At 40.9% G+C, this 16,950-nt stretch overlaps 1 protein-coding gene across 1 annotated transcript in view; it reads left to right on the forward strand.

Annotated features, from left to right (window-relative positions):
* TMEM236 (transmembrane protein 236) overlaps positions 1–16,950 on the forward strand; it is a 47,637-nt gene that overhangs the window by 21,661 nt on the left and 9,026 nt on the right. The window contains exon 3 of the mRNA XM_005564742.5: positions 3,191–3,332. Coding sequence (XP_005564799.1) covers positions 3,191–3,332 — 142 coding nt within the window. The remainder of the gene's footprint in view (positions 1–3,190; positions 3,333–16,950) is intronic.

Below are 16,950 nucleotides of genomic sequence, written 5' to 3' on the forward strand. Positions count from 1 at the left end.
ATTCACCAACACTTGCGTTGTGTTTTATTTTTTTGGAGACAGAGTCTTGCTCTGTTGCCCAGGCTGGAGTGTGGTGGCACACGTGATCTTGGCTCACTGCAACCTCTGCCTCCCAGATCCAGGCGATTCTCCTGCCTCAGCCTCCTCAGCAGCTGGGATTACAGACGCCCACAACCACGCCTGGCTAATTTTTGTATGTTTAGTACAGATGGGATTTCACCATATTGGCCAGGCTGGTCTCGAACTCCTGACCTCACGTGATCCATCTGCCTCGGCCTCCCAAAATGCTGAGATTACAGGTGTGAGCCACCACTCCCGGCATCATCGTGTCTTTTTATTTCAGCTCTTCTGGTGGGTATGATCCTGAATCGCATTGTACTTTTAAATTACATTTCTCCCGTAATTAATGAGGTTGAGCATCTTTTCATCTTGCCCATTTTTTATTGTGTTGCTTATCTTTTAAAAATCTATTTGGAAGACTCATTTTCATATTCAGATTACACAAGCCCTTTTTGATTATATGTATTGCAAATATCTTTCCTCTCTGTAACTTGTGTTCACACTTTTATATCTTTTTCATGAAAAGAAGTTCTTAACTTAAAAATAGTGTGGTTTATCTATTTCTTTCCTTTATGGATAGTGCTTGGGTCACTTGCAGAAGAGTTTGTCATTGTGAATCTGAACTTCAAAGTCTTAACATCTTTCCCTAATTTTTTTTATATATATATATAATATATATTATACACATTATTTATATATATAAAATATATATACACACACATATATATATAATTTATTTCTTTTATTTTATTTTTTTGAGATGGAGTGTTGCCCTATTACCCAGGTGGGAGTGCAGTGGTGCAATCTCTATTCACTGCAACCTCCAACTCCTGGGTTCAAGTGATTCTCCCCTGTCAGCCTCCCAAGTAGCTGGAATTACAGGTGTGTGCCACCACACCCAGCTAATTTTTGTATTTTTCATAGAGATAGGGTTTCACCATGTTGGCCAGGCTGGTCTCGAACTCCTGACCTCAAGTGATTCACCCGCCTTGGACTCCCAAAGTGCTGGAATTACAGGTGTAAGTCACTGTGTCCAGCCTTCTAATTATATTTTGAAGGCTGTATTGTTTCTTCATTCTTTTTGAGATTCACAATACGTCTGGAATTGATTTTTGTGTATGTTGTGCAGCAGTGAGTTAATTTGTTTCACCATATAACATTCAATGAACCAAGCACCATTTACTAAAAAGTCCGTCCTGCCCACATTTCTCTGCTGTGCCACCTTTGTTATAAATCAAGTGCAGATATACATAATTCCTATGCCAACACTACACGGTCTTAGTTCTTGCAGCTTTCTACTAGTTCTTTGTATCCAGAAGAGTAAATCTTCCTAGCTGGTTCTTTTTCTTCTAGAATTTCCTGCCTTTTTTATTTCCATATGAATTTTAGTATCAGCCTGTCTTTTTCCACAAAAAGTTGCAATATTGATTGAAGTGGCATTGAATAGTATCATTTTTTAAAAAAAACTCATATATTTGAACTCTTTTGTCTTTGGTATTTAGAAATAATTTATCCATTGGGGGAGATTTTCTCTGTGTACAGTCAAATAGTCTATGAATAATGACATTTTGTTTTTCTTCTTTCCAATATTTACACTGTTAATTTCTTTCTTTCTTTCTTTCTTTCTTTCTTTCTTTCTTTCTTTCTTTCTTTCTTTCTTTCTTTCTTTCTTTCTTTCTTTTCTTTCTTTCTTTCTTTCTTTCTTTCTTTCTTTCTTTCTTTCTTTCTTTCTTTCTTTCTTTTTTTCTCTCTTTCTTTCTTTCTTTCCTTCCTTCCTTCCTTCTTTTCTTCTTTCCTCCTTTCCTTCTTTCCTTCTTTCCTTCTCTCTTTCTCTCTTTCTCTCTCTCTCTCTCTCTCTCTCTTTCTCTCTTTCTCTCTTTCTCTCTTTCTTTCTTTATTTCTTTCGGAGTCTCACTCTGTTACCCAGGCTAGAGTGCAATGGTGTGATCTCGGCTCACTGCAACCTCCGCCTCCTGGGTTCAAGCAATTCTCCTGCCTCAGTTTCCTGAGTAGCTGGGACTACTGGCATGTGCTACCATGCCTGGCTAATTTTTTTGTATTTTTAGTAGAGACGGGATTTCACCAAGTTGGCCAGGCTGTTCTCGAACTCCTGACCTCAGGTAATCCACCCACCTCATCTCCCAAAAGTGTCGGGATTACAGGTGTGAGCCATAGCACCCAGCCTACACTGTTTCTTTCTTTCTCTGGCCCATTACCCTGGCTAAGACCTCCAGGACAATGTTGAACAGAAATGGCCATAGTGGCATCTTTGTCTTATTCCTGATTTCAGAGGGAAAACTTTCAATATTTCATCATTAATACAATGCTTTCCATAGTTTTTTGTTATTGTGGTTTGTTTTTCTTTCTATTTTTTGGTGGAGCAGGGTCTTGCTCTGTCACCCAAGCTAGAGTGCAGTGCCACAATCACAGTTCACTGCAGCCTCAACCTCCTGGGCTCAAGTGATCCTCCCACCTTAGCCTCTTGAGTAGCTCAAACCAAAGGTGTGTGCCACCACACCCAGCTAATTTTTAAATTTTTCATAGACATGGAAAATTTTTCATAGACATGGAAAATTGTTGTTCAGGTTGCTCTCGAGCTCCTGGGCTCAAGCAATCCTCCCACCTTGGCCTCCCAAAGTGCTGGGATTATAGGTGTGAGCCACCACACCTGGCCTTGCCATAGCTTTTTGTAAACACTTTAAGCAGGCGAAGGAAGTATCCCAAAGTCTAGCCGGAATTATCTGAGTTCTGTCTTCTTGGAAGATCCTAAATGTTAAAATTTGTTCCCTTAGCTCTTTGAGACTGGATTCTTAGAAACTCTGCTCAGCAGTAGAGTTGGAAGGAGTTACCCCTTCAATATTACAGGGAGCCCACTACTACATTTTTACATGCATTTACCAAGGTCTGTCTTTAACTGAAAATAGGCTTCCATTGATATGAATCTTTATGATTGCTTTAGAAATGGTTCAATATCTTGTGGAGTTTAAAACCTGACAAGTTAAAAACCAACCTTCTAGTTTTTTAGTAAATGTAATTATAATTAATTTAGTGCTGCATTAAGACTATTGAAAGCATTTTGAGCAAACAAAGCACAATAATTTAATGCTTCTGAATGGTTTTCTCTAAACAGGTTCAAAAGAGCATTAATGGGTCCCCTGATGTCTTACCTGATATGTTACCTGACCTACCCGTGTCTCTGGTTCTGTTATCCCTGATCGTGGTTGATATTATTGAAAAACTCAGGATATATCCTCTTAGAGGGAGTCAAAAGAGTAAGTGTTCTTTTAAATATGAATATTTTTTAAAGTTTGATATATCTTTCACCTTTCTGCCACTCTGTTATGTGACAACATGTTTAACGATACCTTTTCTTAGGGCTAACATTACTGATAGAAGACTGTAAACGAAGATATCTAAACATAATTATTTTTAAACCTACCTTGATAGCTAGATAGCTGCTTTTGTTTCCTATCTGCATTTTGGTAGTACTGATAAATTAAAAATTATCAAATAGTTAATACCAAAAACCTTAATGTTTATTCCAGCAAGAAATTATCCAAGTAAATTATTTAGATGTATATTTTTCTAGGAAGTCTCTTAAACCATATGTTTTTTTTTTTTTTTTTGAGACGGAGTCTCGCTCTGTCACCCAGGCTGGAGTGCAGTGGCCGGATCTCAGCTCACTGCAAGCTCCGCCTCCTGGGTTCACGCCATTCTCCTACCTCAGCCTCCCGAGTAGCTGGGACTACAGGCGCCCGCCACCTCGCCTGGCTAGTTTTTTGTATTTTTTTAGTAGAGACGGGGTTTCGCCGTGTTAGCCAGGATGGTCTCGATCTCCTGACCTCATGATCCGCCCGTCTCGGCCTCCCAAAGTGCTGGGATTACAGGCTTGAGCCACCGCGCCCGGCCTAAACCATATGTTTAAATGAATTAATAAAAAGTTTAGTTTGGAGACTTTTACTACAGGAATTAATATGACTGTGGTAGTTGTGTCCTAGATAATTATGTGTGTGTGTGTGTGTTTTTTTTTTTAATTATACTTCCAGTTCTAGGGTACATGTGCACAATGTGCAGGTTTGTTACATATGTATACGTGTGCCATGTTGGTGTGCTGCATCCATTAACTCGTCATTTACATTAGGTATATCCCCTAATGCTGTCCCTCCCCCCTCCCCAATTATGTGTTTTTAATTGTGAATTATAAAAATACCAAAGATCGCACTAATAAAACCAAGCTATGGCTGGGTGTGGTGGCTCATGCCTGTAATCCCAACACTTTGGGAGGCCAGGATGAGAAGATGGCATGAGCTCAGGAGTTTGAGACCAGCCTGAGCAACATAGCAAGATGCCATCCCTATAAAAAAAATAAAATTTAAAGAAAACCCAACAAGATATGCCACATCTCCTCCAAAGTGATGAGTTGAAACTAAATACAGATTGGCCCTTACAAAAAGGTATTTTGTTAACAGAATATTTTATTTATTTAGTCATAAATTACTCCAACTTTTATTAAATCTCATGCAGTAGTATCTGTGTTTAATTGGCAATATTTGTATGCTAGTTACCTTGTGGCTAAGATTTTGTCATGTTGTGCATTTGAAATGGGTAAGGTTTGTCAGTTGTTTTCTGATGGGGTGAATGGAGTCAACTGAGTGAGGCTCAGGAGACAGCTTCAGAGTGACGGGGTCACCACTGGAGCCCGTCAGTCATTTATCGGTCAGATACCAGTACCTTCCAGTCACTCTTGCTGCTCAGATGGAAAACAAAACTGAGGTGGAGGCCACTAGGAAATTGCAGAATCTGAGCCTGTCACTTTCTACTTCATCCTTGGGAGGGAGATGACGGTCTGTTATGTCTAACATAACACAGGTGACATGTAGGTTGATAAGATGGCAGTTGGGGCCATCTGTTGAGCAGAAAGCCCACCCAAGTCACATCTGCCCTCCAGAGTTAGGAGTATTTGTCTTAAACTCAGGAGAGCTGGGAATCTCCAAATCCTTTGCTACATCTCTAGATTCCTTAGAAATTCAAATCTATTTTTAAATTTGATTTTTTTTTTTTAATTTGAGCTGGAGTCTCGCTGTGTTGCCTAGGCTGATCTAGAGTTCTTGAGCTCAAGAGATCCTCCTGCATCAGCCTCCTGAGTAGCCGGGATTCTAGGTGTGCACACCTGCACCCAGCTTTAAATTGGATGGTTTCTGATGACTCTGTATTTTCTATATTAATATAAATTTCCTGTGCAAGTTTAAAGGTCTTTTTAAAAAAGAAAGACACGTGTATCTTTTCGGGAATAAGTTAATGACATTTTATTTTTGTTAGTGATGAATTATTTATTTTTTTTTATTTTTATTTTTTGAGATGGAGTCTTGCTCTGGAATGCAGTGGCATGACCTCTGCTCACTGCAACCTCTGCCTCTTGGGTTTAAGCAATTTTCCTGCCTCAGCCTCCCGAGTAGCTGGGATTTCAGGCATGCACCACCATGTGTGGCTAATTTTTGTATTTTTAGGGAAGGCAGGGTTTCATCATGTTGGCCAGGCTGGTCTCGAACTCCTGACCTCAGGTGATCCACCCACCTTGGCCTCCCAAAGTGCTGGGGTTACAGGTGTGAACCACCGTGGCCAGCCATTAGTTGGAAAGGGGAATTTTCCTTGTATAAATAACTTCAACAATGACACTGAGAACTGAAATAAGACAAAGAAGAAGTGGATCTGGGGGAGAAGACTCTAGAATATTTTGTACAACTGCTTCTCACTTGAAGAGCCTTCTTCTTGAGCTGTTCTCCATCAAAATTTAGGAAGATTAGTGTCTGATTTGATAGTTCAGCTGTTTAATAAATTTACACTTAAAAAAACTAGCAGTCACTTGAAATGCCTTTGTAAATATGAATGATACATACTTTAAATTTTTATGCAAACCTCAAACCCAAATAGTCTCCTACACTGATTTCAACATGAGATTAATGATATAAATTATGTAATTTTTGAATCCATGAGGTTTTATCATTTATTCCTTGGAATGTGAATTAATATATAAATACATTAACGTGTAAATCTTAAATACATAATTCTGAACCTAAGCAAGTATACCATAAATATGGTTTCACTACAGGTGGTACTTGCAAATTAAAAAAATTGACTAGAGGTGGGGGATGAACAAGATCTAGAATCATTTGACTCCCTTTAGGAATGTGGGAAAAGTGAATATGTTCTTTGCTCTTTCCAGATAGTCTGAAATGCATCCATGTCTGTTAGCTAGTAGCAGTCTGGACTTTACGTTAGATGAAACTAACATCATCTACAATGTATGGATTTATGGACACTCTTACAGCATCCTAACCATTTTCATTCCAAGCTACAAAACTTTTATCTTTGTGTAGCTTTTCCTTTTCAAAAATTTTAAATAAAAGTTATTCTGCAGATGAAATATGCTTATGCTTAAAACAGTCTTCACTGGACCAAGGAATCCTTTTTACGAACCTCCTATTACCAGTGGAAATTTCTCAGTATCAAGTAATTATCATGCAGCAGCTTCTAACTGCCGCGTTTCATGGTGGTTGCACCGCGTATGGGAGCATTTTTCTGACGTGTGGATCTCTGCAGCACGGCAATCTCACAGATGTATGTGGTACCTAGGAATGCCAACCCCCAGTCACGTGTACAAATAATAAGAATACAAAGAATAGCCTGTGAAAGAAGAGGACTTCTGTCTCCTCTTCTTCACTGTCTTCTTCCTGCTCCCATTTAATTAATTAATTAATTTTTTGGTGCCCAGGCTAGAGTGCAGTGGTACAATCTCAGCTCACTGCAGCCTTTGCCTCCTGGGCTCAAGTGATCCTCCTGCCTCAGCCTCCCAGGTAGTTGGGAATACAGGAGGGCACCACCATGCCTGGCTAATATTTGTATTTGTAGTAGAGATGGGTTTTCGCCCTGTTGGCCAGGCTGGTCTCTAACTCCTCACCTCAAGTGATCTGCTTGCCACAGCTTCCCAAAGCACTAGGTTGACAGGCGTGAGCCACTGTGCCCACCTGCTGCTCCCATTTTAAACCAGACCCACGGTGGGTCTCCTGTGCCCTTATTTGTTGGTCTAGACCGCTGGCGACCCTGCTGCATCTGCTTTGCACTCAGTTTCTTACTCTCATGTGCAAACCCCTCGGCGTATGCTGTTTTCTACCACTCCTGCTTGGCTCTGCTCTAAATGCTGTTGGTGCTGCGGTTGCTTGTGTCTGGGATATTGGTGGATGTGCTGCTGGTGCTTTAGATTGACTTCCTTTCTTCTGCTAGTGGGAATACTGGCTTCCTGCCACTGAGTTCTAGTTTTCTAAAGAGGTCTCAAACAGAGCACTAGAATAACTGTTTTTGCTTGGAAACAACAGCCTTTTAGCCCTTAGAGTGTATATGTACCAACAGATTGGCTGGGCTTCAGTGATTTCAGATAACAGCCATTCTACTCCCCGGCAAACCACCACTTCCCCTCGCACTTATAGACCTTGTGGCTGAATGTGGCAGAGCCAGACTCCTTCTTTGAGGCAGCTTTTCTTCATGGGGGTCTCATAGATCCTCAGATCAGGCTTAGCTATATGGCCTGAACCTCATTCCTGGCCACCATTAGAGTCCTCTACCTATCACCACCTAGATTCCTCAACCCCCATCAAAACCAGTGGGTGCAAACAGACCCATGAGAGTGTCCATGATTAGAGAGGGAGATTTCAGTCCTACCGTCGAGACTCATTTGAATAGGACTTGCAGCGTAGGCCAGACACCCTGTTACAAAGTGGTACAATAGATTATAATAGCTAAAGGATTATGGTGCCACAGATGAAGGAAAACTTCATTTTATCTAAGGTGTTGAAGGTAAGAAAAGACTAAAGGGAAGATCTTGGATTTGCGGGAGCTTACAGGTAGACATGGTGAAGAAAGCTTTCTACATAGGAGAAAGGTTGGGCCTCCAAGAACTAAGGTGTGTATGTAGCAAATGGCCATGTTTGGGAAGTGAAAATGAAGCAGTGTTGTTGTCTGGGGTAAATACCCAAGTTCATCATCTCGTGCCAAGAAGATTAAGGAAGTGGACACACACAAGGAGTGAGTTTAGGAGCGGAGGATTAAGAGACAAAAGAAAGGAGAGCAGCTCTCTCTCTTTCAAGACAGAGGGGCTTCTCAATGGGAATTCCGGCCCATGACAGAGTGCACTGGGTTTTATAGACAGGCTTTAGGAGGTGGTGTCTGATTTACATAGGGCTCACAGATTGGTTGGACTGGGTGTGATGTTTACATAGTGCCCAGAAAAGGCTGGTCACCCCACCCTAATCTTATTATGCAAATAGGCTTTCCAGTTGGCTGGTGCCATGTTGCCTGCTCCTCACTGTACACACAGCTGGCAAAGAGAAGGAAGATGGAGCCACCATTTGGACCATGCCTAGTCCCAGGTGGCCTTTTCCTATTGGCCATTCCTATTGGCTTCTAGCTTGCTGGTCTATGTCTGCAGCTCGATTTTACAGGCTGCTCTTTCCTAGAAAAGAAAATGATTTGGGGCTGCTTTTCATGAAAAGGAAAACTTTACCAAGGACTCCCATACCCTCATATCTGCCTGAATAACTTCTTCTTAACTCCTATATCGAAATTAAGCTTGGTTGGATTTCACACCTTGAATCAACAAACCTGGTGCTGGGAGGCAAGTTGCCTTCTTAATACCGACTACTGTTCATTAACTTGTCGTTTCAGAAACCTATAATGTCACTTCAAGAGTAACTGTGAAAATTTGCATGCAGCCGGGCGCGGTGGCTCACGCCTGTAATCCCAGCACTTTGGGAGGCCGAGGTGGGGGCATCATCTGAGGTCAGGAGTTTGAGACCAGCCTGGCCAACATGGTGAAACCCCATTTCTACTAAAAATACAAAAAGTTAGCCAGCCGTGGTGGCAGGCGCCTGTAATCCCAGCTATTGGGGAAGCTGAGGCAGAAGTATCGCTTGAACCCAGGAGGCGGAGGTTGCAGTGAGCTGAGATGGCACCACTGCACTCCAGCCTGGGTAACAGAATATGACTCTGTCTCAAAAGAAAAAAAAAAAGGAAAGAAAATTTGCATGCATGCGTGTGTGTGTGTGTGTGTGTGTGTGTGTGTGTGTTGTGTGTGTGTGTGTGTGTGTGTGTTGTGTGTGTGTGTGTATGTGTGTGTGTGTGTGTGTGTGTGTGTGCGCGTGTATGTGTGTGTGTGTGTGTGTGTTGTATGTGTGTGTGTGTGTTGTGTGTGTGTGTGTGTGTGTGGTGTGTGTGTGTGTGTGTGTGCGCGTGTATGTGTGTGTGTGTGTGTGTTGTATGTGTGTGTGTGTTGTGTGTGTGTGTGTGTGTGTTGTGTGTGTGTGTGTGTGTGTGTTGTGTGTGTATGTGTGTGTGTGTGTGTGTTGTATGTGTGTGTTTGGGAGAAGGGAGAACTTCATCATGATCAACAATGTTTTTGTGTGTTTAAGTGTTGATGTTTTATGTGAGATTTCATTTGGGGGAAAAAAAAAGGTTCCTCTGCTAAATGTTTAAAAATCATTAATCTAGGGCTTCATTTAGCATTGTAACCATACCTGTTTCTAGGACGCTACCATTTCTACGGAGAGATAGATAGGTTGCCAACTCTCTCTCCAGGCCCGGCTCCCTGGCAATCATGACTGCACCACCTAGAGGCAAAGTGAGCCCCCATCTAAGGTCTTGTGACTGCTGCTGCTGCTCTGGGCAATTTCAGCTTTGAAGGCAGATCTTGGTGGGGTACACACTGGCTTGAGGCTCAACATCTTTGAAAAACAGATAACCCTTTTAACATGCCATATTGAATTTTTTCTTTCTAATGTTTCATTTTTCCAAAAGAATACATACTCATTTTAAAAAGTTATAAAATAGAGATAAACGAAAAAGAAAAGGTAAACGAACCATAACCCTACAATAGAAATTTATAACTGGCTAGCATCTTGATGTACATTCATCTATTAAGAAAACCTATTCTGCAACTTTTTTTTTTTTTCTTAATGTATGGTGGGCATCATTCATTATTACATCTTCTTTTTGTTTTATTTTGTTTTGTTTTTGAGACAGTCTCGCTCTGTTGCTCAGGTTGGAGTGCAGTGGCATGATCTCTGCTTACTGCAGCCTCTGGTCCTGGGCTTAAGCGATTCTCATGCTTCAGCCTCCCACGTAGCTGGGACTACAGCCGTGCACCACCATGTCCCTCTAACTTTTGTATTTTTAGTAGAGATGGGGTTTCACCATGTTGGCCAGGCTGGTCTTGAACTCCTGACCTCAAATGATCCACCTACCTCGCCTCCCAAACTGCTGGGATTACAGGTGTGAGCCACTGTGCCCAGCCTCGTTATTACATCTTCTATTGTGTAGAAGGTGTTATTGGTCGAATTATATTCCATTATGTTAATGAACCATGATAATATAGCTAGCAGATCCCCAGTTGTTGAACAACTAGATTTGTTCCAGTTTTTAGTTATGATAAACCTTGCTATTATAAGTCTCGTTCAGAAGTAAAAGGGTTGAGAAGGACAAGGATATGGTTAGAATGCATAAGGCGATGTGCTTTTGAGTTGAGCAGGGCAGACAAGTCACGGTTAAAGCACATGTCCATGTGTAGTGCAGGTGGGCTGTGTTTAAAGCGCCCTGGGCTACGTGTAGGAGTCAGAAACCTCTCAGTGAGGTGACTGGCAAAACAGAAGCTGGGTATGGAGAGAGTTAACTGCCTCTGGATGGGAGCCGAATGATATCAGGATGATGACTGCAGAATGTCCTCAGAAGACCTGGAGCATCTGCTCATGCCCGGACTCCTCAGCAAGAACACTGCCAGAAGAAAGTGACTACTAGGGACTGGCTACACATGCTGGGAATGTAGAGGGACCCATAAAGGGATCGTATGTACCATGCGGTGTGGCAAGAGGGGTTTGGCCGCATTAGGGAGAGCTGCATGTTCAGAGATGGCTGGCTAGAGGTGAGGTCAACAGGCTATTTGAGTGGAAAACCTCAGCGCCCTGCAAAGGAGGCGGTTTCCACTATCACATCAGCGAGAGTTGCCGGCTATGATGTTGGCAGGGTAAGGCTTTCAAATAAATCTGCTCCCAATGGCCCTCATCCAATGCCTTCTGCATGGTCTTTTAATACCAGAAACTTGAGTCAGTGCCTGCAGGCGCCTCAGCAGTATAGATGATTATTTATTTCCTTAGGTTAAATGCTTAGATGCAGAACTTCTGGCTCAAAGTCCATGCAAGGTTTTAAGGTTTGTGCAATGTGTAGTTAAACTGTTTCCTCTAAAGAACTTACCCTCTAAATAGCAATGTAAGGAAATACCTGTTTCTCCTTAACCTTACAACCTTGCAACAGTGGAAATTTATTCCATTTCTTCTCTTTCAAAATAGTATCGTAGGCATAGGCAAAAGAGTACCTTGCCGCCTTTATAATTTGCTTTTGAAAGTAGTAGTTGTGTTTGCCATCTTCTCATAGGTTTATTGGCTATTTGTAGTTTTTAAAAATCATATATTTAGGTCCTTGATCTGGTTTTCTGTTGGTATGGCCATTTTTCTTTTCTTTTCTTCTTCTTCTTCTACTTCCTTTTTTTTTTTCTACTGAATCATGAGTTCTATAAATAGTGAGGATGTTAAGTTTTGCCTGTCATAGGTGTAGAGTGTATATTTCAGGGTTCTCATTTGCCTTTTAATTTTACTATGGTGTTTCTCATATAGGGAATTTAAAATTTTGATGTCATCCAAGCTATTAGTATTTCTGTATGGTGTAGTTATGCTTAAAAAGCCTTTTTTGCACTACAAGTAAAAATTATTTACCAATTATTTTCCCAAAGCAGTTAACATTTAAATGTTTAATGAAGAAAAATTGAATTATCTATAGGGTACAGATTGGTTAATTTATAAATAACCAATAAATTAGACAAGATAGTCAACATGTTTATTTACCTGAGCTAGCAAAGTTTTTCGACTTCTGTTTCTATTGTATTTCTTCTGGTATTTCCAACATATAAAAAAGCACTTAATAGAGTTCTTTAAAAATATCAGTGCCAAACACAGCTGCCCCAGATGAACTGGGTCAGGATCTCTGGGGATGGGATTAGGCATATTTGGATTTTAAAAAAGGAAACCTCGTTGAGAGACCCTGATTTATATCTCTAATTAAGAGCAGTGCTTGTTACCCTTGGCTGTACATTAAAATCAACTAAGGAAATTTGAAAGTTTGGATGTCTAGGATGCACCCAGTTAATGAAATCATAATTTTCTGGAGTGAGGCCCAGGCACTACTAATCTTTAAAATTAGCAATTCCCAGATGATTGACAATTGGGAAAATAATAGGAGTGGATAGGGAGAAAGCAAGCAAGGGGAATTTACGCCAGATAATGCTGCAATTTCTTCAAGAAATAGGAAGCAAGTTTTCTGCTGAGAACAATGGAGATGGATGGAAGGGAGAGGACCCAAAAGAATGGGGGACGCTCTGGGGTAACTGCTGTGGGGAATGGAGATGAAGTGGGCTAGAGACAGGGAGACAGATGGATGAGTGATGTTGAGTGTGCAGCACAAACTGGAACCAGGAATTTGTTCTGCAGCCGATCCAGATTGTATGTTTTTTCTCACTGAGGTTCAGAAATCTGGGCCTGGCAGGTTGAAAAGATAGAAGCCTTAGGACTGACCCAGGTTTGGGAGTTTGCAGAGCAGGAAGGAAGAAGGAAAAGGAACTGTTTCTCTCTGAGTTATTTCTTCTTGGTATTGACTTACCAAAATATAATTTCTGAAAATGAATGCCAACTATAATTTTTATTGAACGTCTAAGCTATTGTCATTGAATCGGGGGCCACTGGTTATCACAAATACAGGGATTCTTAGCCATGGATTTCCACCAGAGATCATCAAAGTGTCTTTGCAATCCATATGCATGAGCTCTACCTACCGTTCAACAGACTGGAAGACAGAACCTGGCATCTGTAATTTTTTAAAGTTCTGCCATCGATTCTGATGCCCACTCTGAGAACCCCTTAATATAGGAAGTACTAGGAGCTGTCATAAATATCAAGTTAAAAGCAGAGAGGTCAATCCAAGCACAGGTCAATCCAAATTCTTAAGGGAACTGGCTTTCCAAATTTTCTTGAAATGTGACTCATGGCATTTTAACCAAATAGTATGTAAGAGATGTCATAGAGGTTAAAAGGAAAAAACAAAAACAAGCAAATAAACCAAAAAAAAAAAAAAAAAAAAAAAACAACAACAACAAAAAACAAAGGATGCAGCTTTTTTTTCTGAATAAAATGAATGGCATTTTGAGTTCCTCTTTAGTTCTTTTTAAGAAATAGCTTATTATACAAGATGAGTCCCGAGTGTGAGCTGGATTTCCATAATGTGTTATTTTGCAATGTGCTCAGGGGTGAGTATGAGGAACACTGTGTCCGGGGCCAAACTGGGGAGGAGGGTATTTCCTTTCCTACCCTCCCTTTGCTATTTAGAAGAAGGAAGTTTCAGGAAAGTGTGTTAGTTCTAGGATTTTTTTTCCTCTTCTCAAGAAATAAGTGGCCATCTACTAGACTGGGGTAAGAGAAGGGTAGAATTTCTGATTTATATCTTCTAATGAAGTGCCAGCTGTCTGGATTACACAGATTGGGCCAAAAGCTATATTGGAGTGAGTTGGGTGCCAACAGACGTAGCATGTCAGGTGCTATAAAAATTTTCAGTGAAGGCTCCCTTTGATTTTGACAGCTTTATATGATTTTAACAATTTGGCATTAAATTGTTTTTTTCTTCTTTCTAAGTGGTCAAAATAATTGTGAATAATTTTAGTATATTAAATGAGACACTTGTAAGTCACAGAATACTTTGGAAACAAATATTTCAGGGAGACTGATAGGAATAAGGGAATAAAAGAATTCAGCATGTGTTACTTTATAATACCAAGCCTTGTGTTCCATATTATTATGGACCAAGAAAAGCTTATGGCCCCAGTTTGAAATTAAAGGCATAGGTCACTGATTTTCAATATTTACATTTTCATATCTTAGGTCAAAGAGAGCTGATCACCTGCATAATGTGTGGATGTTCTTTTTCTCTTCTGTTTTTTGAGAGAATGTCTCATTCTGTTGTCCATGCTGGAGGGCAGTGCCATGATCACAGTGCACTGCAGCCTCAACCTCCTGGGCTCAAGTGATCCTCTTGCTTCGGCCTCCCAAAGTGCTGAGATTACAAGCATAAGCCACTGGCTTAGCTGATGTTCTTGATCATTTGTTGTTGACATTGTGTGTATACTAATAGTAAGGTCCTATCTAGAAGAACACCACTTTTCTCATGCTCTGCTTCCACTTGCTATTTTGGGACCCTAAATCCTTCTGTTTCTGGATGTGTGTGCATAGGTGGGTAGGTGGGTAGTTGGGGGGGCTGGAGGTTCTCAGGGACTTCTTACGAGATCATAAACACAATCTTCTTGAAATCACACATCTGCCCTGATAGGGTTTGGCTGTGTCGCCACCCAAATCTCAACTTGAATTGTATTGCTCAGAATTCTCACGTGTTGTGGGAGGGTCCCAGGGGAGGTAATTGAATCATGGGGGGTCAGTCTTTCCCATGCTATTCTTATGATAGTGAATAAGCCTCATGAGATCAGATGGGTTTACAGGGGTTTCCACTTTTGCATCTTCTTCATTCTCTCTTGCTGCCACCATGGAAGAAGTGCCTCTCACCCTCCGCCATGATTGTGAGACCTCCCTGGCCATGTGGAACTGTAAGTCCAATTAAATCTCCTTTCCTTCGCAGTCTTGGGAATGTCTTTATCAGCAGCATGAAAACGGATTAAAACATGCCCTTTCTTCCTCCTGCCTGGTGACCCCTGATGCTACTGGTACCTGGATGGTCTCTGGCATGCTTTGAAGCACTGCTGCTGCTGTTGGTGCTGTCTGCCCAAGCACTGCGGACTGTGCCATGCCAGACTGCACTGGCACCCTCTGTGGGGCCTAATATCGCATTACATCCTCTCTTACTGTTGAGCTATGCAGGTCCCCAGCCTGTGCTGCCAGGTGCTTCTGATGTCTTCCAGGGTGTGTTAGTGGAATCAATCCTCACGGCCTTGCTTAAGGGGCTCCCTCCAGGACTGGGCCAGAAGGGCATCTGAGTGGTAGACTCTGTGCAGAGCTCCACATTTTACCCATTGACTCTGTGGGAACCAGAGTCAATGGTTGGGCCGAGCTTTCATGCTTTGACTTCCTTGCCTTAGTGCAGGTTTTTCCCCCAGGATGCTCATTGCTCCCTCATGCTAATAGATTTCAGAAAAGAACTTCCTCCCACCTTTTATTCAGCAAATCTTTATGGTGGATCTGTGCCATACCAATACCAGGCACTCCACCGGTGCTGGGGGTACAAAGCTGAGCAGAAACAGGCAGATGCTGCCTTTTGGGGAGCTCCTGGTCTAGACGCTCCAGGGCTCTTAAACTACACTAATAAATATGCGTAAACTGGGCTGACGGAGGTTCTTCAGAATGCAATGACTCAAGTTTCATCCATTAGGCATCAGTTCCTGTCATCCAGCTCCTGCTGGGATTGCTAGCTCCTGTCTGTATCCAAGCACTTAAAACTCCTGAGTATTTGGAATAAAGGAGGAAATACGGTAGAGGCATTTCAGACCATTTCAAAGTGTAGGATTATTTCTTTTTGGCAATGAGATAACCATATGCATCTTGACATTCTACCTTACTGTATATATTTTCTTTACACATATTCAATAGTATATTATTTTTATATATATTATAAAATAAATAAACGTTTCAGGGACGTTGATAAGAATAACAGAACATGAAGAATTCAGCATGCATTTATTTATATATTATATATTTTGAGTAAAATATATCTAGAAATATATGTCATAAGTCACACAAATAATATAATTACCTTTGTATAAAATATATTGTAAATTAAATAACATTTTCTAGTCTAACCATATATCTCTTGGGGAGGAGGACCACAATATGATTGAAAAACTGAAGATTAGGAATTTTAGATGGGAACATTTTTTCAATATTTAAAAATAGAATATTTAAAAATGGATAATATTAAGATTTTAGCAATACTTGTCCAGTGTTAGATAAGTCTGTAAAGCGGCGGTAGAGGGAAAAATGATCTCTAAACCATCCAGTGGGCTGGGCATGGTGGCTCACACCTGTAATCCCAGCACTTTGGGAGGTTGAGGTGGGAGAGCCGCTTGAGTCCAGGAGTTCAAGTCCAGTCTGAGTAACATAGCAAGACCCCATCTCTACAAAAAAAAAAAAAAAAAGTTAAAAAAATTTAAACCATCCAGCTTTCTAGTTGTGTCCTCTGACAAAATAACTCTCTTAACATTTACATTGTATAAAATATGGAAATTTATTTATTGTCAGATTTATGCAATGAGTGGCAAGGAACTGAAATAGGATCTTAGGGTTTTTGAATTTACTAGACAACAATCTCATGCTTTCTGTAAAGAAAGCTGCCACAACTATTTCACAGCTGAGAATGTATGCCCACAGGCTTTTCCAGAACTGATGATGGCTGAATATTCATCTTGAATTCATTATTATTATTTGGTGAAAACTTGTACACAGTTTTGAGCATAGGCAGTAGTATGCTGGTCAGTGTTTAATCAGTTACCTTTGTGGAGTAGGGTTGAGGAGTGGGGAAGTCCTGATTTGTAGCATTTGCCAACGTCTGTGGTGTAAATTCTCCCACCATGACCAATTTCAAGCTACCAGTGATATCACTGAACACTGATCATGGAATTAGGAAGAGAGATGTACAAGAGGCTCTTCTTAGCTGGTGTAAGCTGCCTTCACTTGTGTGGGTTATATCTGTAGGGTAGCATTTTTCTTTGTGATGTGAACAGGCAAATATGAGAATTAAACTCAT

Source organism: Macaca fascicularis, chromosome 9, assembly GCF_037993035.2.
Source record: "Macaca fascicularis isolate 582-1 chromosome 9, T2T-MFA8v1.1".
Classification (NCBI taxonomy): Eukaryota; Metazoa; Chordata; class Mammalia; order Primates; family Cercopithecidae; genus Macaca; species Macaca fascicularis.